At 45.8% G+C, this 24,531-nt stretch overlaps 1 protein-coding gene across 6 annotated transcripts in view; it reads left to right on the top strand.

Moving 5' to 3' along the window:
- Positions 1–24,531, top strand: part of LOC135378534 (zinc finger protein 501-like) — a 47,857-nt gene that overhangs the window by 17,390 nt on the left and 5,936 nt on the right. The window contains exons 4-6 of one of the 6 annotated variants that reach the window (XM_064611587.1): positions 5,061–5,102; positions 10,215–10,289; positions 10,727–11,509. The exons of 2 other annotated variants lie outside the window; for them this stretch is intronic. In XM_064611587.1, the coding sequence (XP_064467657.1) occupies positions 5,061–5,102; positions 10,215–10,289; positions 10,727–11,436 (827 nt within the window). In that variant the 3' untranslated portion in view covers positions 11,437–11,509. Of the gene's footprint in view, positions 1–5,060; positions 5,103–10,214; positions 10,290–10,723; positions 11,510–24,531 lie in introns of those variants that run through there. 3 more of the 6 variants (XM_064611586.1, XM_064611589.1, XM_064611588.1) reach the window with 3 other exon arrangements.

Here is a 24,531-nt window from a genome sequence, read left to right as displayed (position 1 = left end):
GTCGAGACTGCTTTGTTGGACGTCTATTACTACTTAAAGAATTCGGCAGTGACTAGCGCGAATCTCACTGCAGAACAACAAATCGCTGGTCTCCCGGAAAACGTAATGCTGCGGCACGTCAGTTCAAGGTGGCTGTCACTAGGTCCGGCAGTTCAAAGGTTGGTCGAGCAGCACAGTGCATTGAGTAAAGTGATATCCTCGCGCGACAGCACACGCGCGAAGGGCAAGATGTTTGTTCGGCTGCGGAACGCGTTTGGTGCAAAGGACTTCCTTGCGAAGGCACTCTTTATCCGGAATGTGACAGAGCTTTTTGTCGTTTTTAAGACACTTCTCCAGCGTACTGAGCCTCTTGTACATATCGTGTATGCTGAAATGGACACACTGGTAAAGTGTATCCTGGGTCGGTTCCTAACTGTAGAGGCCTTCAGCAACCTGTTGCCCGAAGAGCTTCGTGAGTTGGACCCCTCGTGTTCGCGGAACTGGAAGCAAGTAGTTGAGATCGGATCTGATACAGAGTCGGAAATTGCGTCGTGGACATTAGACGAGAAGAAACTGTTCCGTTTGGGAGCGAGAAGCTTCTACGTGAAAGCAGCCAGCTACCTCATTGCCAAGTTGCCACTTGAGAACCCAGTCTTGCGTAATCTGCAATGTTTGGATCCTCGACTCCTTCAAGAAGAACGTTCAGCCTGCGCGCTTAGGACAGTAGCGAAAAAAGTACCCCAAGTGATCTCGCCTCAGAATGTGTCAAGCTCGATGGACGAATTCGCACAGATGGTGGCAAGCGAGGACAAAAGTTACGATCCGTCCGACCGCCTCGACCACTTTTGGCAGGAGATATTCGACATAAAGACCTGTGACGGAGCGCAGAAGTACCCTCTACTCGGAAAATTTGTCAAGGCAATTATCTGTCTTCCTCACGGCAATGCCGACGTTGAACGAGGGTTCAGCTAGAACCGACGAATGCTACACGATAGGAGTAGGCTATCACTGGAATGCACAAACGGTCTTCGCTCGATCATGTCGCATGCACGACGCTTTGATGGCGATCCGTCGAAGATGCCTGTGACTGCAGATATTTTGAAAGCAGTTAGGGGGTCGCACAAGCGCTATATGGAACGGCTGTCGAAGGAACGGGACATGTCGTCAAAGAGGATGAAGCAACACGAAGAGGACAGCCGTACAAGTGATCGGCAAGACGACCTGAAGAAAGATATTTGTAATGCCGAAAGAATGCTGAAGAACGCAGAACTTCTAATTCAACAAGGAATGAAGGGAAGGAACTTCGGAGATATCGAGAGCGGATACGCCGTGCTCGAACAAGGGCAGCGGCAGCTGTCGGACGCTCTAGGGAAAGTTGCGAGCCTCACAGGCCCCAAGAAAAAACGCAACCATAAATGAGCAGTGCACTCGCTCTGAACACTGTGTCGTCGATCCTTGTACACAGGAATGTACAAGACTACCGATGTTCCCCCAGCAGCTCACTAGTCACTGCTTTCGCTGTTTGTACGTTCCTCTTTTGCCCGTTCTCCGCAGTGTGTCGCCACCCCTAACGTGGAATCGTGCAATATGTTTTCTATGTTAATGTAATACAAGAATCATATTATGTTGTTGTACTTCAAAGAGAAGTTGTGAACAATAAAGCGCACTGTTAGTGCATCAAGTGTTTGCGTCCTGGACGAAAGGTGGCTGTACAAATTTACTGAACATGTGGGCACGCCACGTGCCTGCGATGGAATATTGGCTCGTTTGCATGGGAGTTGTTTGTAAACAACCGCGTTTTAACTAATTGTGGATGGGCATAACTGACAACGCTGATTCCGGAGTTGCCAGCGCCTGTACTATGGATCGCTCCACGCTTTCCGCTACTACGTAACATCGCGCGTGCTCGCAGAGTGTAGGCGCGTAAGGAGAGCGCGAGAAATTGAGCTTTCAGGACTTAAACCGTACGTGCCGATAATTGTTCCCAGATGTCCTGAACCCCGATATTCGCCGTAAAGTGGAGAGTATGCATTGCAAACACGAAGTATTGCGGTGGGACGCAGTGGGATACATACGGCGGAGGTGCGCCATTCTGTGAAATTCTGCGCCAAATGCAGCTTTTTTGTGCGCCAGCGCCCGTGGGCTCTGAGGCAGTTCCATCACTGAACATACCATCTGTCTTCTACGCAATCGCTGTGGACGAAACACCTGTAGTGGAGCAGCGGTGCCCACAGCTAGATGTTGTTGCAAGGTTTTATTCTGATGTCACGAAAGAGGTGATTGTTGAACATTTGGAGTCCTTTTGGCTGGGTTCCGCGACGTGTGATATAGGGCTCAACGAAATCTCCAAGGCGACTCAGGACCTTCCGCAAAATAACCTGATCTGCTTCTTCAGCGACGGACCTAACGTGATGAAAAGCTTGAAACGAAAGATGAAGGAAACACACCCAAATATGCTAGATGTAGGCAAGTGTTGCCTTCATAAGGTTCATAATGCATTTGGGCATGGCTTAGACGCCTTTGAATCAGATGTTGAGGCAGCAGTGGTGGACCTATATTATTTCTTCAAGAATTCTGTTGTGCAGAAAGCACAGCAGGAAGTGCTTGGGCTGCCTCAGAATGTCTTCCTCCGTCACTTAAGTTCAAGGTGGCTTACACTGGGGCCTGCAGCGAGTCGACTGATTGAGCAGTTCTCGGCAATGAAGAATGTTGTCATGTCGGAAAGTCAGTGTCGTTCAGGAGGGCAGCTGCGTGAACGCTTGCGGAAGGCGTTCTCGAACAAGGACTTCTACCAAAAATTGCTTTCTGTCAGGAATGTTGCACACATTTTCACAGAATTTCTGACTTTGTTTCAACGCACTGAGCCCTTAGTTCATCTGCTGTACGACGAGATGGTGGCTCTTGTCCGAAAACTTTGTGGGCGATTAGTGAAATCTGAATCATATGGCTGTAGAAAGGGCAGTGAGCTGCCCTCACTGCAACCTCAAGCAGCTGTAAATTGGAAGGCAAAGATTGAGGTTGAGGAAGACACAGAGGCAGCTATGTCATCTTGGGACCCAGCAGAGAAAAAAGCATTCAGGTTGGGTGCAAGAAGCTTCTACATCAAGTGCACTTGTACCTCCTGACACGACTACCTTTTGACAATGCTGTGCTTTGAAGCCTACGCTGTCTCCACCCATCGCCTAGGGAAAAGGAGAGCTCGTCCGGTGACTTCAGAACCCTAGCAACGTGTCTCCCACAAGTGATTCAGCCTCCTGATGTATCGTCCCTAATGGATGAATCCACGTTGTTTCAACTTGAACCCATCGAAGCACTATCGTCTGCAAGGTTTGATGAATACTGGAGCAACATCTTTGCACTGAAGAGGGCTGACAGCTCAACCAAATTTCCTCTGTTGTGCAGGCGTGTAAAAGCCTTGCTGTGCATCCCCCACGGCAACTCAGATCTTCAGGGGGATGGGGGAGAACCGCCATATTCTTCAGGCGAGGGCACGGCTGACAGTTCAGAGTGTCAACGGTTTACGGCACATTGTGTCATATGCTAAGAGGTTTGGAGGTGACCCCAGCTGTTTTAAAATCACACTTGCAGTGACTAAGGCAGTGAGAGGCTCGTGCAAGGTGTACCGGGAATCGTGTTGCAGCTGAAGAAGAACTGGCGAAAAAACGACTACATGCTGAGATTGCCCAAGATATTTCCGTTACCTCTCCCAGAAACCGAAACAAAAACGAACTTGAAGCCTGAAAATGTTAATGGAATTCACATTACATAAGCCTCCTACCTTTCATCTTACAATACATGCAATAATGTCTCTAATTCCTTCATACCTAGAACAAGCGTGCAGTTGAACCACCTTCCATTGTTACTGCTTGCTATGATAACTGATACTAACCACCATTCCTCTCTGTAGTGCTTTGCCTTCAGGGTATTAATAAATAAACATGGATCTATAAGTATTCTCTTATTCACATCTCAGCTTAATCACGAAATACATGTAGACGACGCGAATGATTCATGCAGAGATGTTCCAGTGTGTGACTCACAAGCTTCTTGGGATACTAAAATAATCTGTTGCAATCCGTGCGAAACCGCAATGCCATCAGCCCACAATTTACTATTGGCTGTGCTCGTCTTTGCACCAAAGTTGTGTCCAGTTGGCGCCTGAGTCTGTGTCCTGTATGAGTGGTCAGGGAATTCCAAATACGTCTTCTGTGTTTTCCTGCTTCAAGTATGGCATATGGTTTGTTACTGGAAACGTAAGCGTTAAATACCCAGATTCTGGAGAAAACTGAAGCTGAACCGAAAATCTGCTAACGAAACAGAAAACGCGAACAAAAATCGTCAGGAAATGGTAGCTGGTTTGTCCGATTTATGTTCTAACTTACCTCTGGCCGAATCTATTGCTGCAGTCAAGCTGATATGAACTTGTACCAACTACCCCAAACTGTCCCTCTTGTCCAAAATAGACCCAGGGGAGACCAACGTGTTCCCCTTTTACATTTTGCCCTGCCAATCGAGGCGAGCTTTGATGAGGCTGGGACACATGTTGGAATTCTTCTGTTTATTCAGTGCCCCAGGTTCAAATGCTTCTTGTCTGGCAGCTTGTTCCTATCAGTGTGAGTGCCACAAAAGGTAATAATCTCACAGAACACAATGGGTGCGTTAAGTAGGCGCCCGCGAGTGGGAGTGTTTAAGACACCACTCGTTTAGCGCTACACAGGTGCCACTCGTGCACCCGGGAGTGTGAGAGTCCGAGCCGTTTTCGCGTTCCAGTTTCATCTGGTGCATGGGAGCAGACGAGAAACACCCGGGTGCTTGAGATTTTCCGTGACGTACTTCCTTTTGAGCTCCACAGGCAGGCGGGCACAATCGTCTGCACCGGACTGCCTGAATACACACTGAGCATGAGTTTTGAGTTTCATTAAAAGTTTTGACTAAATATGACATCATAATACTACTGCATTTCTGTCGAACATGGAAGGCAGATATGTAAGTGCTATATTTATATTATCCGCACGCACTCTGCTTCATTTGTACTCAGATGAAGAAGAAAGTGACAGTTGCTGTTGTTTCTCGTGCTGTAGTTGTCCTGGTGGAGGAACACTCATCATCATCAGTCCTCGTCGGTAAGTGCACAACTTACACTATTAAAGTGGCTGGTCGGCACAATATAACGAAAAGTTTATTACCAGTTGAACCTCCATATAACGAATGCGCTTATAACTGCGCTTCAATTGTTACATAGAATAATTTGTTAAATCAAATATGTCCAGAAAAAATGGCCCAAACACCAACCCATGCGCCCCAAACACGGGGTGCTTGCTTATTATTGAATGTTGCATGATTTTCAATTAGTACAAACATCATCGTCATACTTGTCATTGACAAGCGTACGAGAAAAGTAAGTTGTGATTAACCATATTCTCTACCTTAGTGTTGGGATCTAAATGGTAGCGTAGCGGAGGTAGTCAGGCAGGGGTCCGTATCCAACAACAACAACAACAGAGGTTTATTGTTCGATGTGTAGACTAGACTAGACAACTAGCTGCTGGAACCGAGTGCTTTTAAACAAACAGACCGGAAACTGATGTCACTTTTACATAATGACAGTCGCGCTCGTGCGTCAGGTCAGGTCCACCATATCCGTGGGAAGAAGGCCACGTCTCTCTTGTTTCGGCTGCCAAGGTCTGTCTGGTCAGTTTGAAGAATGGGCGACTTATCCCTGTTCGTAGACATAATCCTACGGGAATAAAGGATATGCCTGGACGATGGTGCTCTGGAGTCGAGAAAGTCTGAGCTGCACATGGCAATGCGACCAGGTAGCTCGCTGAGTCGCAACAGTAGCTAGCACAGGGTGTTCATAAGTTGGGGATAGGAATGTCACTTTTCTTTTCAGCCATAGAGAGGATATTCACTATCATGTTCCTCATCAACTGACAGAAATCTTCACGTTTTGGACCACACTAATCATAAAGCACCACTTGACCTCAAATTCGAAGAACGAATGTATCACGGGAGCGATTGTGCAGTTCCCACAGCAAAAGCGTGTGGAAAAGTGATGAATGCCTGATCAGCTAATCACAGTGGACCCGCATATATTAAACTTGAAGGGGATTGCAAAATAGTTTGATATATCCATAATTCGACGTATCAGACGTGCTACATTAGCGGTGACTGAAGCAGCGGTGCTTAACACTAATCCCAACCGCAGCCATGACAGATGTCGAAAGTAGCAAAAAACACTATGTTACAGAAAAAAAAAATCGGTGACCTTGTGACTTGTTGTTGAGGGCCAAGAAATCGAGCACACGAGTCTCTATCTTGTCAAGATGCTCCACTTTTGTAAGGCCGGATCTTTCCATATCTATGGAGCAGCGACGGATCACTTGAAACGCTGAGATGAGCTCTGTGGCTGTCAGCAATGGCTGTGCTTCTTCATCGTCGGTACTATCCGCTTCACCTACTCATCCGGCTCTTCACCACTATGTCCGCCACGATGTCCGCGTCCATCCGCTTCACTACAGCTTCCGTGGCATCGTCTGCACCCATGTAGTCCGTAGTTCTCACGCATGGGAGAACGACGTCCGGAAATACAGAGAGTTCACAAAGCGCCCCTGGCGCCTCCTCTTCTGTGTTTTCGCCCTCTCCGCCTCACATGCTCTCACCACCTCTGCCCTCTTTCGCTCTTTTGTACTCTCCGAGGGTGTGAGTTTGCAGGCGCGCCGGCGAGGGTGCCCAAAAGAGGTGGCCTTTCAGGATTTCGACGTTCAATATATCGGGTAACCGCGGTACCAAAGTTTGATAAAGCCGTACACCCATGCTATACTTTTATATGTAATTTCTAAGGGGATTCTTTGATTGTTCGATATACGCAATAATTGGAAATATGCGGGTTCGATGCCAATAACCAATAGGAACACGTTGTCATGTTGATGTTACTCCTTCCCTCCCCTGTAGGCAGGACTCATCCTCTCTTCCGCACATGTGGAGAGGTACGTGCGACGGCTCATGGAGGAGGTTTCGAGTATTCGTTGCCTAAAAGCTTTGTTGAATGGAATGTGTCTAACGAACACTTCACGAACTAACGAACTTTAACGAACACTTCATTAAATTGAGTGCAGAAACGCATTGATGGTTATGCGGAAATATACGTGCAACACAAATAATATGTTAAACAGACGATTTTGTTAAATAGACTTTCGCTTCGTGGAGGTTCAGCTGTATTGCCATTTATTGTGACGTCCGGTTAACTACTCCCGGTGTATCTGCCCAGTGTTGACAACACCTAGGGCGTAAGTTCTTCGTATAATCTGCGTTGTGTGTCACATTTCTGTTTGCTGTACATGCTTGCTCTACAGGACTGCTTGCTCTACATGCTTTGGGGTGAGGTAGTTTATGTTATCGGGCAGGGATATGTGCACATTGTTGCCTTCATGAAGTTCTGAAGCCCCGTTAGAAAGCCCTTTGCAGCCGTGCAGGGCGATGTAAATTAAGAACATAGCTATTTGTTGTTTTATTTGCATGCGTGTGTTGAGTCTCCACGATAGAAAAATTGATTAGTGTAGGATTTTTGCTATCAAAGATTGAAAGCAGGAACTGAGGAAGGTGCTTTTGGAGTACAAGCTCGTCAATATATTCAACACGGATGAAACTGCGTTATTCCCGAGCAGACGATGGCGATTAAAGGCGACTCTAGTCAAAAAGGCTCAAGATCCAAGGAAGGAATTACCATATTACTATGCTGTAACATGAGTGGATATGTTGAAGTGAAACTGCTAGTGATCGGCAAGTCGCGGGAGCTGCATGCGTTTAAGAACGTACATAGCCTTCCAGTTGACTACGACTTCAACAAGATGGCATGGATGACTACAAGCACGTTTATGGTCCGACTGATCGGATTGGCCCGAAAAATAAATAACGAGAGCGTGAACATCCTGCTCATCTTAAATAACTACCCAGCGCAGTGAAAGTTACCGAACATGAGCAACATGAAGGTTGTTATGCTTCCTTTAGACTGCACATCCCTGCTGCAGCCACCTGATCAGGGCATAATCTGCTCCACCAAAGCATTCTTGACCTCCCTATGAATGGCAATTGAATGTCTATTGTAGGTTGTCATATCTTAGCATACCAACATACAATGGTGCAGTATTTTTATGCTGCAAGCAGATCAGAGGTATGTCTTGATCACAGCAACGAAATTCTACCGATTAACAAGATTGTTGGCATTTTAAGTTGAGAGGACTGAGAGAACCATGGCAAGCTGGTGGAAATCCATAGCAAAACCTCGATCTTGAGGGAACACGAAGAAGAAGTGTTGTGTCGTCCTCCTTCGTGTTCCCTCAAGCTCGGGGGTTTTGCTATGCTATGGCATTTTAAGGCATTTTTTTTCTTTGAAACATGCTTTTTAATGAAGTTAGCTTTACAAGCTTTTCTGCAGTCTCCTGAAGTTCATTATAAAGGTGCTTGACTGTGTATGAAAGCCGCGATCCAATCTCCCGAAAGCATGTTTCCTAACCTAAAGCGTGTTATTTGCATTGCTCACGCACTGTATTGTGTGACAGAGCAGATTCATAAGACATACCCTACGGTAAATACGATTATTTCCGAGACTAAAAAGGTGCTCAGGGAACCTGTGAAGCATCATTTCGTTTTCGTCACCACTTTCCACCTTCCCGTCCTTGCACCTTCCCTTCCTGCCCCTTCCACCTTCCCTTGCTTCCTGGGCATGTGATGACCCCCATGGGGGCATATTTATAAGAGCAGCGTTGTACTACGCAGAAAACCTTGGCACAGTTGTAGACTTTGTGAAGAAATTAGAGCCGACAGCTACTGCCGCAGAGCATCTGCAAGGAATTGCAAACAGCGACGCTCTTGCCAGTGACTGTATAGTACTATAGAGAAATACTGATTTATTCAGAGCGTGATTGCAAAGCTGGAAACAGCAGGGCTTGATATTGAGAAGCACGTTGAAGTGTTAGACTTTGTGGCTTATAAGTAGGTTTCCGGGATTTTGGAGTTTATTTCTGGGTATTACCAGAGGATGTTTTTCGGAGTTCATTCTATTTTCAAAAAATGGATTTTTTCGGAGTGTATCATTTACAGCTCAGTTAATATCCGAAATTCGGAGAGCACTTGACGACGCACACACAGTTGTGCAGCGAAAACGCAGTTGTCACATTTATTGCTTCAACACTAAAGAGACATAAGCTTAACAATACATTTCGTGCGACGCACACTGAGGTGTTCCGCAATTCCGAAAGCACCCTTTCCGTGTGCTCACTGTTACGCGGCAATACTTACATGGGACAACCTCTGCATCGTGATCGAGGGACGATGTGAACTCCTCGAAATCAGGGTACATACTTGACGTAGTCGCAGGGCAGCTTTTGCTTGCGTCCCATCTTGTCGTCAGCACTGTAACTAGTTGCAATTTCAAAAAGACAACTCTGTATGACCACGGTTCGATGCTTATTTTAGTGCTTATGTCACATGTAGGACAAGGAAATCGAAACAGGCTAGGGAAAAACCCGGCCGGTGAATCCTCAAGTGGTCGAGATAACCGTCGAAGGAAATGCTAGGTCACAGAAACCATTGTTATGTTGCGGTGGGGTCAGCATCCGAGGTCAGAAGAAACCAAGGACATAAAAGGAGGCCAAGAACAATAACCCGGTTATTAGGGAAAACATCTGCCAAGCGGAATTTTTCAGATTAATCCGAATTGCTTAAAATTTTACCGGAGTACATTTTTCGGATTTTTTCGGATAAATCCGAAAACCCGGAACCCTACTTATAAGTGGATGGTCCAATAAAAGGCAAACTTTGTTAGTCACTTGACAAAATTCCTGTTGTAATGTGGGTGCATTCACCAAGAACTCTAAATGGCGATTATGACTTGGATACAAAACGAGCACTGAAAGTTTTGCCTCTTGTCTCTGTAAAAGTGGAACGATTGTTCTCCGAATTCAAGAATCTGTTAACGGAGAACAGGCACAGCCTAAGCAAAAATATACCAGACGTGTTCCTGGCGATATCCTTGAATGCAAGAGGACTGTCACAAGAATGCAACTGTCGTTTATATTCAAACGAACATATTCAAAGACGGGTGCGTTGTTCCGGAAAGCATTTCCGTTTTTCAGTGTTTCCTGTCCAACGTTTGTCCCAATTTCAATAACTTTCTTTGCGTCACTAATCCCAGCTGTAATGATAACTGATCTTTTACGTGTCTATTTTTGCAGGTGGTGCGGAGCCAGCTTTCCTGGCTTACTCTGAAAACATCCACACTGAAAATGAAACCATTGAGGATCTACCAGGTAAGCATATTGGCAGAAACACTGCTTGTATGATAAGAAAATAGGATAGTACATTCTGGGAGAGAAAGCAAGATCAAACCAAAATGAAAGTTCTAGCAGTAAAAATTTATCCGTACACTTGCATAGGAAGTGCAGTAATTGGTTTAATTTTCATTCATCAATTCAGTTCATTTTATTCGATGCATTTTAATCCATCATGATGTAGATCAGGCAGGTTGTGATATAATGAGGTACATAAAATGGAAGAGTAAACATTGATAGAGAACCACATGTAAAATTTCCTAATAAGACGTGATGCAGAACTATGTTTCGTCTGCCAACTGTTCTTCCGATGCTTGTAGCTATGTTATACTGGGAGAGGGGTTATTATGGTTATGAATTTTAATGTCTATTAAACCACTTTTTCATTGAATGCTTTGCTGCTGACATCCCAGAAGATGCTGGAGATGAAGGAGCAGACCAAGATGCTGATGAAACAGGGCCAGGAGCATGGCTGCCAAATGAAGTTAGAGTATTTATTGCTACTTGTGGCGACTACAAGGAAGCTTTCAATGACCCAAAGCAGAAACAGATAGAAGTGTGGAAGGCAGTCAGTGATGTCCTTGCAAGGCGTAACGTCCACAGAGCTCCACTGGAGTGCCGTAACAAGTTCAAGGGGCTAAAGCGGACGTATTTTAGCCGGATTAAGAACAAGAGGGTAACTGGTCGCGGCAGAAGGGAATGGCCCTTCATGAAGGAGATGCATGCTATACTAAGTGCCCGCGTACTCAACAACGCCCCACTATTAACTGTTCCGCCAGCTGTGGAGTCCGCAACCCCACCTTCAGCAATCACAGAAGCAGAACATCCAACTCTACAGGGGCAACATTTTGGTTCTGGAGAGACCTACTCACAGAGGCTACCAGATGCTCTGGAAACAGAAAATGACGACATTGATGCAACAGAAGGAGCGTCGCAAGCTGCACCACAAGCACCTTCTGATCACCCTCCCAGGAGAAAAAGGCCAGCTACCCTCCTGCGGGAAATTTTGCAAAGGATGGATGCATGGGAGGCTGAGGACAGAAGGAGATACAGGCAACAATTGAAAATCCAAAGAATGAAACTCCGTCTGCTGCAGCAACTAGTAAATAGGCAACATGATACGTGATGTCAAAATAGACAGTTCTTTTTTATTGCATCTGTATCTCATTCATATCACATATTAAATTTGAAAACATGCAGTCATTGTAACAATCATGTCCCTTGTGCTTAAGTTAGGCCATTCCTTACACTAGAGATGGGTAGTAACTACTTTTTTTTTAGTTTAACTACTAGTGTAGCTACATCATAGCACCAGTACTACTTAACAGTACTTTGTAACTACTTGGACATGTAGTTTAACTACATTTTTATCTACCTTGGCATTTTGTGCACAGTGTTCTCAAGTACACCGACAGTTTAAGCAGGACGGTTTCTTCAGTGAGCATCGTTGCAACATGCCTGCTGCCTCCACACCATATGACTATACTGGGCACTAAATGAAATTTTTTTAGTGTTCGAGACTACGTTGGAGTAACCCAAGGTGTCTGTTCAGACGTCATTTGGTTCCCAAAAATAGAGTGTAGCATGCAAAATTTTGAAGCCCTCGCAATGTAATGGTAAAAGCTTCAGTCATTCAGCATGCAAGCATTTGTTGGTGTCCAGAGTTCATTAACTGACAGTTAGATAACTGACAACGAAGAATGCCAAAGGAAAGGCAGGATATGTGTTGATTAATTTAAGAGGGGATACCAGCCGCGGCGTTTCGCCGACTCCTGGCACGAGATGGCGCCGGGGTCTAGACAGCCACCAGATGGCGCTATAGGCGCCGGGTGCCGTAACCAGTACCGTTGTTCAGGAAGTCCGCAATACGCCGCTGGGGCATGTAGTTCCATCAACACGCGTGACCTTGTTGCATTTGTTCGGATCGACAAGAATGTACGGCTAATCTCCTAAGAAAAGAGGAGTTCTTGAAGGGAATGCAGCTTTGTGGGACAAATGTGTCTGGGGTTTCTTCCTTGGTTCGCACTCTGTTCGACTTGTGTATCGTCTTGCAGCTTTTGACTTACAGCCTGCTCCTGACTAAAATCTCCCGACTGGATGACTCGAAAACGGTTCATGCTGGTGAAATAATTTCTTTTGGGTTGGTATTAGTGATGCGCCGGCTACAAGATATGCCGCGTAACGTTTATTTGCATACTCTCACCAATTGAATAAAAATTAACTTATGAATTTCGCATGCGATGGTCTCCGAGCATGTACCCCATGAAAGGGCACCTTCATAGGTTTCCATTTCTTTCCCCTAAGTGATCGAAAGCAGGTTATTAAAGCGAAGTTCGGTGAAATAACTTACTTGCTGTATTAATTCACGAGAAGTCTTCCTGGACCCAGATACGAGAACTGTTATCCCAACATCTGCGATTAAAATTAGCTGTACAATTTATGTAGGATAGACTTCTCGTGAATTAATACAGCAAATAAGTCATTTCACCGAACTTCGCTTTAATAACCTGCTTTCGATCACTTAGGGGAAAGAAATGGAAACCTATGAAGGTGCCCTTTCATGGGGGTCCAGGAAGAAATGCCCCCGGAAAAATTGTCCCCAGAAGAAATGTTCCCTGGAAGAAAAGTCCCCGGAAAAAATGCCCCCTGAGGAAAATTCACTTTTGGTACGCGTGGACTGGTTGACTTCGGACGTTGACTTTTTACTATATAGGACGGTGTGAATGTTTGGATTTTTGAGCACCGAAGCGAGTAATCGTATATCCTATTCCATTTCCTAATCAAATATGGAATTCAATGTTCGAATTCCAAATCGAATTGATGCTTCTACTAAACTGAATATATTTGAAGAGACCCGGCACATGGAGACAAAAAAAGAAAAGAGTAAGCGCTATACTTACGCATACATACAGGGTGTCCCAGAAAACGTGTCATTGATTAATTAAAATTATAATAAAAGATTAATTAATAAAAGAACTACACCACCTAGAGTCATGCGGTCAATGGCATTTGTTCTTACTGGGTTTTTGCCACCTTCTGTTGTGAATGTCGTGTAACGTAAGTTTAATTATGTACATTTTTGCGACCTTAAGTCGGAAATTTGCCTAGCAAAGGTCACTCTTCTATCCCACCAATGTGAAGAGCGTGTCTAATTTTGTCAAGTGGATGATAATTGACAGGGATATTCAGGAGCTATCCCATCGGAAAAAATAGCCGAACATCATGCTCTACGGAGGTCGCACAGAATAGCGCACAATGAATTTTTCAGCGCAATCTTTGTCAATCCGACGAAAGGAGGTTGGAAACCCAGCCCTCCCCGACATCGCAGAAAGAGATAAAACAGGCACTGCTTATCACGTCCGACTTTCGCTTGGATAATACTTTCCCTCTCCCAATTTTAGGAACTGTTACTTTTTCTACTATCACTCTGTGGGCTGGCTTCGGAACCTCCTTTCGTCGGATTGACAGCGATTGCGCTCAAAAAGTCATCGCGCGTTATGGTCCGATGCTCCAAAAAGCATGATATTCGGCTATTTTTTCCGATGGGATAGCTCGTGAATATCACTGTCAATTATCATGAATTTGAGTGAATTCGGCACGCTCTTCATATTGGTGGGGTAAAAAAGTGACCTTTACTTGGCAAATTTCCGAGTTCAGTTCGCAAATATTTACATAATTAAACTCGGAGTACATGACATTCACATTATGAAGTAGCAAAAACCTAATAAAAACAAATGCCGTTGACCGCATGATTGTAGGTGGCGTAGTTTTTTTATTATAATTCAATGACACGTTTTCTGGGACACCCTGTATACGTACCGTACATGTTTGTACTCCAATATATGTTGTATATGTATCCAATTACGGGTATTCAACGAGTCACTTAATTTATTCGTATTCATTTCCATTTTAAAATGACTATTCACACATAGCATTTCTGTGCCTAGGTAGTCGCTGTGCGTCAGTTTTGGTGAATTTACTTCATTGTGTCTTGCAACAATGCGGCCTGTACAGCCTGTACAGCTCCTGAGATGTGATACCGCTAGACATACTGGAATATATTTTTGTCTGTCAATTTTGTTGCTTTCCCCTCGCATTTTATTTTCCTCTTTACACATCACCGTGCACGTCGATCTGCACACTTCTAAAAAAGAACTTGACAGGCTCCTGGTCAATCCGAATGGCGTCTTCTCTCCTGATTTGTTGAAACAGGACGGCGTACTACTTTCTGTGACACTTCACGTTTGTGCTAATTAGCAGAGAAAATGTTTTTCCGTGTTAGCGCTGCGAAGCAACTATTGCTGTACGCGGTGTACAGGCGTGGACGGAGGACAGCAGGAGGGAGGGTGACAGGGGGTTAGTATGCATCCCGGGCCGACTTCAGGGCTAAGTGAGCCGGCATTCATCAGGAAAGTCCGACGGAAAACCCAGGGAAAACCTCAGGGAGCACACCTGGTGACAGGATTCGAACCCGTGTCACGTTGTATCAACGAACGTGAAATTGATTGCAGTGTATTCCCTACGAGAAATCGTAAGTGAAAGTTGGTCGAGCTTCAAAGTAAAAACCCTTAGTAAGTGGTTAGGAATTTTAGTATTTATTTTGAGCCGGAGGACTTCAAGACCTGCAATATCGCAACCGGGGATTTCGCAAAAATTCCACGCGCACCAAGAGTGGATGTTTCTCGATGGGACATTTTTTCCGGGGGACATATTTTCCTGGGGACATTTCTTCCGGGAACATTTTTTCCGGGGACATTTTTTCCGGTTCCCCTCGTATCTTGGGTTCCTTATTTTTCGGCCTTTCGATAATTCGGTTTTCTGACTTTTCGGCCTTTTGATGGTTCGGTTTTCTGAATTTTCGGCCTTCTGCTTTTTGGCCTGATGACTGTTCGGCGTTTTAATTTTTCGGCCTTCTGATAATTCTGCCTTTTGACTTTCGGCCTTATGATTGCCACCCCTTCTGGAGAGTACCTTATTTATTTCGATAACTTAGCAGCAGCAAAAACAAAAGGTGTGTCGATAGAAAATCATCTGCAGTGTTTTCAGGTTCCGGGACATTTGATCGGACGCCGTTTGGTCGAAGGTCACTTGATCGAACGCGGGACATTTGGTCGAAAGCCATTTGATCGAACGCCGTTTGATCGAAATGGCAGCGGTCGTTTGATCGTTTTTTTTTTTTTTGTTCACGCTTACTTCAATTTGAATAGGCGAGAAGCAGTGTGCACTGAAAGACCCCACAGAAAAGAAATCCTCTCGCGTGACGTCATGTGCACAGTGTCTGTGTATTCCAGCGTTTTCCCACGTCCAAAAGGAGAAACATGCTTTGTATTTGAATTTGCACAAGGGCATAGAAGACACACCGAAGTAAAGGTTACGGATTGCAACGGTCAAACGTACGTCAACCCTTTGTGGCGCGTGGACACTGCAAGTGTACACTGTACAGTGCCAGCGAAGCCTTCTCAGAGTTGTGACGTTGACCTCCTTTGAGGGGGAAGAAAGTGGGGTGGTGCAAAATGTGTCACGACTTCCCTACATAAAGTGTAGCGGGTGGAGTCACACTGACCCTTACGCTGACAGCTGAGACAGACGCATTGCGATGAAAGGTGCTCTAGTAGGCAGTAGCCAATTGAAGTTCCTCGACAGGGCCAGGTTGTTTGAACCATCAGTGAACATCCTGACTTTTAGCTATCCAGGAGCGACAGTTGCGCGCCTGACGGGGAAGGTTCGAAGGCTTGGGCTTCGGAGACTGGACTTTATCGTTGCCTATATTGGCGGTAATGACTTGCAAGACGGCAAAACAGCAGCGCAGCTCATCGAAGACATCTCGGTTAGTACAAGTTCATCTCCGCTGGTTCCGCATGTTCCGCATATATGCCAATAATGCGTAATTTTTCCAGGAATGCTTGGACGAGCTCCGAAGGTACGCGGGACATGTCTTTCTGTTTCGCCTGATGCCGCAGCTAAGAAATCCCGCCGTGTCAGGCGAAATCAGACGGTACAACAAGCTGCTGGCCCGTCTCCACCAGGTGTCCTTGGGATACGTCACGTTGCTGAATGTTGACGTAAGTCCTCGATGCTGTTTCATTGTTTGTCCTACAAGTAATGCGCATGCTAGCCCGCAAGTTACTGTTGCAAGTCACCGTTTTCCGTATAGAGTCCTGCGCGGATCGACTTTTTTCATCCTCACTCGACCTGCGCCCACATGAGCATACACCCAACCCGCGGCCCGCCCATTATTCGAAGGCACCGGACCCTATCAGACCTGCAAACGTTTACTACAAGTACCCTTGCAAACGCAAGTAAACAGTAGCCACCTTATGCAAACAACAATACGTCCCGGAATGGTAAAGAATTGTATACATATAAAAGTCCGGCTCAGAAAAAAGTAAAATGAAAAAAGCAAAAACTTCTGAACGTAACCCCTATACGTACAGACGAGTAACCCTGTTCGCTAATTATAACGGTTGCTCTTGCTTATCAAGGTTAACGCTAACATTTGCCATGTCGCAGCAGAAATTATATCGGATGTAATAAGCTGAAACATGTACGAGGGCATGAAGGGAGTGAAGAGGTGCGAATAAGAGCGGCGCCTGTCGTCACACACGGCACGTGAAGCACGGCTGCATTGTTTAGGTTTGTTCAGGCTAAATTTTAGATCAGAACCCGCTCCGCAGTGTAAAGCGGGTGCCCGCGGGTCGTGCAGAACCTTTTCCTTCTTTTTTTTTTCAATCATGGTCATGGAACGTTTCTCTCCTTAGCACAAGGTCCTGACGAAAGGCAGGGTGCCGAAGCCTGGCATGCTGGACAAGGACGGCTACCATATCTCTCAGGGTCGCGGCCTGTCCTGTATCGGCGGCATAATTGCAATGGCGCTGGTGAAACGGTACGGGGCGCCTTTGAAATCTAAAGGCACGCAGCCATGGACCTACAGGAGGAGGCCGAAGTCCTGCAACGTATGCTATGCAAAGGGCCATGACAACGGTGAATGTTCGGACTTCCTGAAGTGAATGAGGAAGTGGGCTTGCACAGCTGCATTACTCAGGGTTTCCACTCCAAGGGCGTGTTCCTGTTAGTGCGTGAGCGCCGTAGCATCATAGTGCCGCTCACTGCAAAAGCAGGGACTGCGCAACGATGTTACGGTGCTCACGCGCTTACAGGAACGCGCCGCAAGTATAGAAAGGATGCTTCACAAATTGAGCTATGAAAGGAAAACTGGTGCCTTTTCTGTAAGACTTGTTGCAAATAAACTAGCTTTACAAACGTCTCGTCTTTCGTTAGCTCACTTTATGAAAAATCCCCTTTATAATTGGCATTGTCTTCAAATGGAATGTATTATGCTCACTGTTCGTGAACATAACCACTGATTCAATTATTGCTGCGAACATCATGATGATCTTCGACACAACAGCTATATGTGTTACGCGCTTCACGGAGGCCCGGTAATTTATTGATTTCATAAAATAAACTAGTAATAAAATGGCATGACATGAGGTGGGAGCGCGAAACGTGAAAAATTGAAAACGGAGGAAATGGACAGGCGGATGAAACTAATGGACTGTGATACAAGGAATACGCGACGCACAGCAACGGCTAACCTGAACAGCGATGGAGCAGAAAAACATACAATGAACACCGGCGGCAGACTTGAATATGGCGATAGACGCGAGGAAGCAACAACGAAATACAAAAGCATATATTGTGTGTCTTCTCCTTTTTCCCCTTTTTTATTTTTCTTCACGAGTAGGGCAATAAAAGGATTTCTTTGGCAGAAGAGGAATTTGTTTGCAAAACTAGGAAATCACGTGACTTCACGCAAACTTGGATAAGCTTCAGGTTGCTACATTCTTTATTTCCGTTTCCATTATGCTCCGCCCTTCGTCCACTTTGACTTTCGCTTCGTCGTTCCTTGTCCTTTCTTCTTTCCTTCTTCTTGTCCTGTCTTCCTCTGCCCGAGCGTGGACTTGCCGACGTGACACGGCTGCGAACGGAAGCATCCTGGTACTTCGACCAGGATGCTTCCGTGTACCTGCAACAGTGAAGGGATCGGCCCTTAGTCTACTGCAGAGCAAAATGCAGAATGAATACTTACGTTTTTTGAAAGGAGCACACCGCCTCGAAAACAAAACGATGCAATGCTGAGAAATGTAGATCACACGTATACAGCATGAGCACGTGGACCTAGGCGTCCCAATGTTGATTGATGAATCGGAGCTGCTGACTGCGGGCAACACACGTGGTGGACGATTCAGGGGTGGACGAGCCGGATCCTAAATGAAAAAGGGCACAGTGCTGAAAACCAGGACTGAACGGGCAAACAGACGATACTGTAACTCACACTTTGCCAGGGGGAAAATATAACAGCTGTACATGCTGCGACGCTTCGGAGGGCAGTGGAACGTATAGCGAAGGCACCAACACGAGACGTCTAGGTCACACGTATATAGCATCACCACGTGGACCCAGATGTCCCGACGTTGACTGTGCTCGGAGGCATTTCATTTTTCGCTACTTGTCTGTACCACTTCGCTTTGTTCTCTTCTTTGGTCTTGTTTCTTCTTGGTCAGTTTGCTCGGTTGCTCCTTGGGCGTCTTTGCGTTTCTTCTCGTCTCTTGCCAGCTGTGCCTCAACAATGTAACTCGGATCCCGAATACACATTCCTCTGCTCTGTCTGGGGTCAACGAGCTCCGGAAGAAGGCAGTTGTTGAAGAACTTCTCCAGTGGTTCCAACATCTTTTCTCGCCAGAATACGTCGTCTCTAGGAATGCGTTGGACCGATATCTCTTTCCCAGAGAATACTACAAACAGACACCACTGCCGCTGGGCGATGTGCAGCTGTCCCTGGACTTGATAGTAATAGTCGCTATTCTCCTTCAGTTCAATTCGCTCATTCGCAGCCTCACGACAGTACTGAATTTTTTTTGCTTTCACAGCCTCCAATGGGGACAGGGACTGTGCGGAATATGGGCACTTGACTTCTACCAATGTGTCCTTTCCTACAAGCCCGTCAGGTGTTGCAGCAAGGAATGGGTGCTCTTCGTCAACAAATAGACCGCATGATTCCACAGTAATTCCCATCTTCTCTTCCAGCTTCGCAATTGCAAACGGCTCATTGTCACTGCTGTATTCCAAGGATTTTGATGTGACGTCACTGTACAGGATTGAACGAACAGTGCTTTTGCAACTAGTCGTAGGAAGCATTTTGCACACTTTTCCAAACATAGATGCAGTGAGCCTTTTCCTTCTTTCTTGCATCCAGAGAGGCCGAGATGCGGGTCCAGCGGTGTCTTTCTGCAGCTGCTCTGCGGCTGCTCGTGACAGCCCGAGCGCCGAGCTTTGTAGTTCTCACAGGCGAACCGTAACTCATTCTGTTCCATGTCTGGCTTCTGTGCGTTAGGTCCATAGTCCAGATCAGGCCCACTTGACCTCCCGAACATGTCACACAGGGAACGCTTGCAACGAGATTGTCCTGAGATACGGTGTTTCTTCCTCGCAGCGTGTACAGCAGTACGGTGCTTGAGCATACACTTTGTGAACTTTCCTGGACTGGTGTTGTACATCGCCTTGTGAAGAGAACGGTGATACTGTCCAGAGTTGAATGCGACGACAGCGCCTAATGCCCGGGTTCCATACGAACGCTTCTGAGTATGGTTGATTCTCTTGCCGCCGATGTACTTAGCAACAACAGAATTGAAATGTTCAGCAGCGTTGTTATCAACATCGAGAATCAAGCTACTCGCATTGTTTACAACACGATTGGCTGCAGCAAGGATTTCATTGAAGAGTCCGCATTTATGAAGGTCGGGCACATGGTTTTTCTCCCCGTCCTTTGGACCATTGCAGAAGTAATTTGCACAACTTCGGTGGTCACCAAAGACATGACATGGGCCATTCCTTATGTCCGCAACCAGATTTTGAGTCTTTTGTCGAAGGGAGTGCTGAGTCTCTTCTTTGCGAAATTTGATAGATTTGTACAGCCCTAAGATGTTGGGGCTATGTTCTTACCCAGGAGGTTCTTCATGGTAGATGGGACACCCGCCGTTTTCTTAGTCAAAACAATATCCCTCAGTCGGCCGCTATAATTACGCAGAATATGGTTTCGACATTCGATCTTCCTTACAACTTGGTTCTGGTATGGGGCTGCTTCAAGGATGGACTTGTACGTGCTCGAATCACCGTCAGCAATCAGCTGCATGTACTTTACCCCGTGGATCTCGATGCTGCGCCGAAAGCCTTCCACGATCGCGTCTTTCTCCATGCTGCTTGAGCTTCCTTCCCAGTTCTTGTAGCAGACGTGCTGTCTCGGAGTATCACCGGGTTTTGTCCGGGCACACATGGTACAGAACTTGTTGCGGACACCGAGGAAAAGAACCTTTTGCGTGCGGTAACCAACGATGGCGCCCTGAAAGTGAACCAGTATAATATTTGCAGATTGCGGTGGCCAAAATTACATGCCTTTAGAGAAAGGTAGAAAACGATGGAATAAATCACAGGTGAAATGTCAAACGATTATAAATATCCTCCATTTGGACAAATCCGTGTAGTGCCGTGCATGTTCATTTGTATAGATTTTTACTCGGATAATGCACTCCAAAGACCAAAGGAGTGAATAGAATCCACTTACCATTCCCGAAAGAGAATCGTACTTGTTTTTATACGACCGCTTTGCCCATGCGCCGTCAGCAACCACAGTGATCAATGGATAGCCTTCATTGTCCACCTCACCAGCTTCTCTTGCTAACCTGGCTTCTTCCACGCCAGCCTGCCTCATTTCTTCCCACGCAGCCTTTTCTATTCCTTCAGCAACGGTATCCTGGCACCTACTAAAGGTATCACTCGCCATGCACGGGATATCGAGAGAGCCAAGCTGCTCCTGGAGACCAGATAAGCCAGAGCCGATAGAGATTATGCCGGAAACTGCAGCTGTGTTGACGTCGATGCGGCACTGGTTCTCTCTCGAAAATCGTTCGTCAGAGTGAACTATGACAGTTTTGTTGCACATTTGGCAGCGAAGAGTGAACGAGCTACGTAACCCGTTCCGCTGTTCTGATATGATGTCCATATCAGCCAAGCCGCAGTCAAACAGCGTGTGTTTCGACACGCTTTTCAGAGTTGAGAAGAAATGTCCAATGTTGATGATACGTCGTCCAGTGATTGCATCCGAATCTTCATGGCAATGATTCTCACTGGAGGGTGTCTCACTAGCCTGAGACAAGGCAGCGTCAACAGACTCAGCTGAAGAATCGTGCTCCACGTTGCTGCTGGTTGGATCAAAACTGCCCTCCTCGCAAGACACGTCAACATGTCGACCTGGTGCTTCAGTATTCGTCTTCCGCTGAGCTCTCGCACGTCGAAGTGAAGTCAACTGCGCTATCGTTCTTCGCTTACGGGCACCGACGACATAACTTCGGACCATCCTTCGAATTGGAGAACTTTCCGCAACGAGAGGTAGCAGAAGTGTGGAATCGGCAGCATAAATTTCGGTCAAATTCCCCCACATTGTGAATGTAAAAGCACTCCCGGCACTTGACCACCGACCTAGATCCGCCACGGGATCGTTCACCGTTCCAGGGGAGAACGTGGCTGACCGTATGCACAAAACAGTAGAAAGGAGATAACTAGACACGTCTTAGTCTTTTGGTATTCTGGGAATGTGGCGTTCACCTCTGTGTTATAACCTTTGCGTAAAAGAACGCTGTGTAAAGGAGAGCCACGCAACGCGACCTCTTGTGTCTCCTCCTTGGCCTCTACGTGGGCTGTCGCGGCCGACGCTTTAGAAAAAGGTTGACTGGGCAAAGTTCAATTCAAGAAATCAAATTTACTTCAGTTGAATATGAACACAAATATTTTTTCAACGGTGGCAAACCAATGTGCCGGAGGAAAGAATCCAAAATTTCCCCGTAGAGTCATTTTCTTATAGAGTCATGTGACACGTTTCCTGACGTGACATTTGTCACAAATTTGTAAATTTGTCACAAAACCACCTTCTGTTGCCGTTCTACCTTGATCTTAAACTTGATGCTTTAACCTTCATCGAAGCTTTCATCTTGAGCCATACACATACGCTTCTAATTCGTATAAATACTCGTGAAACGTTCGCGTACAACTTTCCGCCGAGAGATAACAAGAAATCATTCGATAAAAATGGACATGGTTCTCTGTTATGAGGCAGTGCCATATGTCATACATTTATCGGTATTTATTGAACAAGCATTCCTGACAACGTTCACGTCGCTACAATGCCCCTCTTCCACCTTTGGTTCCTGACAACGCACGGATTATTGGAATATTTACGGGAATCTCTAAATAACCTTTTATGCTTTCAGTTTTTCATCTGCTTTATTTTGTCTTTTCCGCTACCAAAAGCGAAATTGGTAATATAACATGTGTGCTTCCTTTCGTTTCCTTGGTGGATGGAGACGTCCCCGACAAAAAGGCTGCTACCCGTTTTCACTTGGCAAGCCTACCGAGGGCGGGTATTATCTACCTTGGCCATCAGTTAATCCGCTTTGAAGGCACCAAGTGGGCCTCCTACAATGGGCTTCTGGTCCCTTCTGACTCACACCATGAGAAGGAAGGATATGGGTTTGGAATACGGGAGCTTCCTCACGCGGAGTGGTACTTCTCCCTTCTACTTCTGGGGGAAAAAGAATGAGGCCATGCGAAAGTATGCGTTGTGGAACTGACCTTGAGATGCTTGCAGAATTTGCTAGTTCTTCACATATCTTGATATCGCCTTACTTGGGCAAAATACGCAAGCTTTTTCCATCAGGCTCTACCGATGCATTTTTCTATCCAAACTTCACAACAAATGTTTCCATTCTGCCACTGTTCCAATGTCTCCTGCCTCCAACTTCAATTACTCTAACCAATGCACTAGCGGTTCTGGTTCTGTCACAAAGTGTTGGATCCTGAGTTCCCGACACCACGCATATGAAGCACCTCCTCATCCCACATGCTTTTATTCCGCTAGGCGCAGTGTTGTATCCGTTTCTGTGTGCATCTTCGTTGAGCATTGCAGCACAGTATGCAATTCTGTTTTTGATTCAGCATGTGTTTTTATTGCTAACCTAACCTAACTACTGTAGTTTACCACAAGAAATTTAGTGTAACTAGCAGTTGCAACTACCAGTTCTGCAAGTAGTTTCTAACTAGATTTTATCGACTGTGCAGCAGTGTGCAGTAACTACAAGTAGTTAACTGCAGCCCACCTTTGCCTTACACTGTACAATCAAAATGTCATTGCATTAAGGCTAGTTCAAGACCTGTCTGATAGGATCGACCACTTTGCAGACCGCAACTCTCTCCAGCTGTTCTAGCTGCCTTTTCAGGGTGTTGGCACCTTGTTAGGCTGTCAGCATGTTATGGAATATAGCATATTTCGAAGATTAACATCGTGCAAATGTGCGATGGCAAGCACTTGTCAGCAATACATACCTTCTTGGTTTCATTTTGAGGGTTCTGTGAAACTAAAGTTGTGTACCTCGTTGTTGGGGTTCACATTTTACGGAGGAATGAAAAACTAGAATTAAGCAAGAGTGCTGTTTGAATTGAGCAGTGTATCAATACATTGATCACATGTCAGGCAAAGTTTGTGTGGATTAACAAAAAGTTGAAATTATCAACACTTGAATTAGTGCATACTCGAGGAAAATGGAGAGGCGCGACTATCACCACGGTGCATCGTTACCAGCTTGCCTGTACTCTTTCCCTCCGTTTTTCTAAAGTGCATATTAGCGCCGTGAAGCAACTGTGGCTATGAGCAACATAGAGACGTAGACAGATTGAGAGAAAACAGCAGGAAGGAGTGGGGGGTTAGTATGTGTCCTTGGCTGACTTCAGGAGAAACTGTGCCGACATATGTCTGGTAAGACTGCTGGAAAACCCAGGGAATTCGCATCACTTCCCAGTCTCTGAGTGGAGAGCAATCATACTGTGCCAGCGGAACTGGTCCCATTCACTTACGGTATATACCCCAATCGGGGTAGTGCCTACTGCAAAGAAAGGTTACAAATTTGTGCTAGTAGGACATCAATGGGGCACAAAGGAACAAAAGCGTATTTTCATATGTTGCAAGAATAACAAGCTCTATAAATATCAGAATCTTTCGTGATGCACGTGGACAGCTCAGTCAAACTCTGTGTGCAATGGCAATAAGTAAAAATACTTCATTTTCATTACTTGCTGCCTGCACAGCATTTGCAATTTTCATGCGTTTGACACT

Source organism: Ornithodoros turicata, chromosome 1, assembly GCF_037126465.1.
Source record: "Ornithodoros turicata isolate Travis chromosome 1, ASM3712646v1, whole genome shotgun sequence".
NCBI lineage: Eukaryota > Metazoa > Arthropoda > Arachnida > Ixodida > Argasidae > Ornithodoros > Ornithodoros turicata.
The sequence above is the reverse complement of the archived record's forward strand: the minus strand, read 5'-3'. Positions and strand labels throughout refer to the sequence as shown.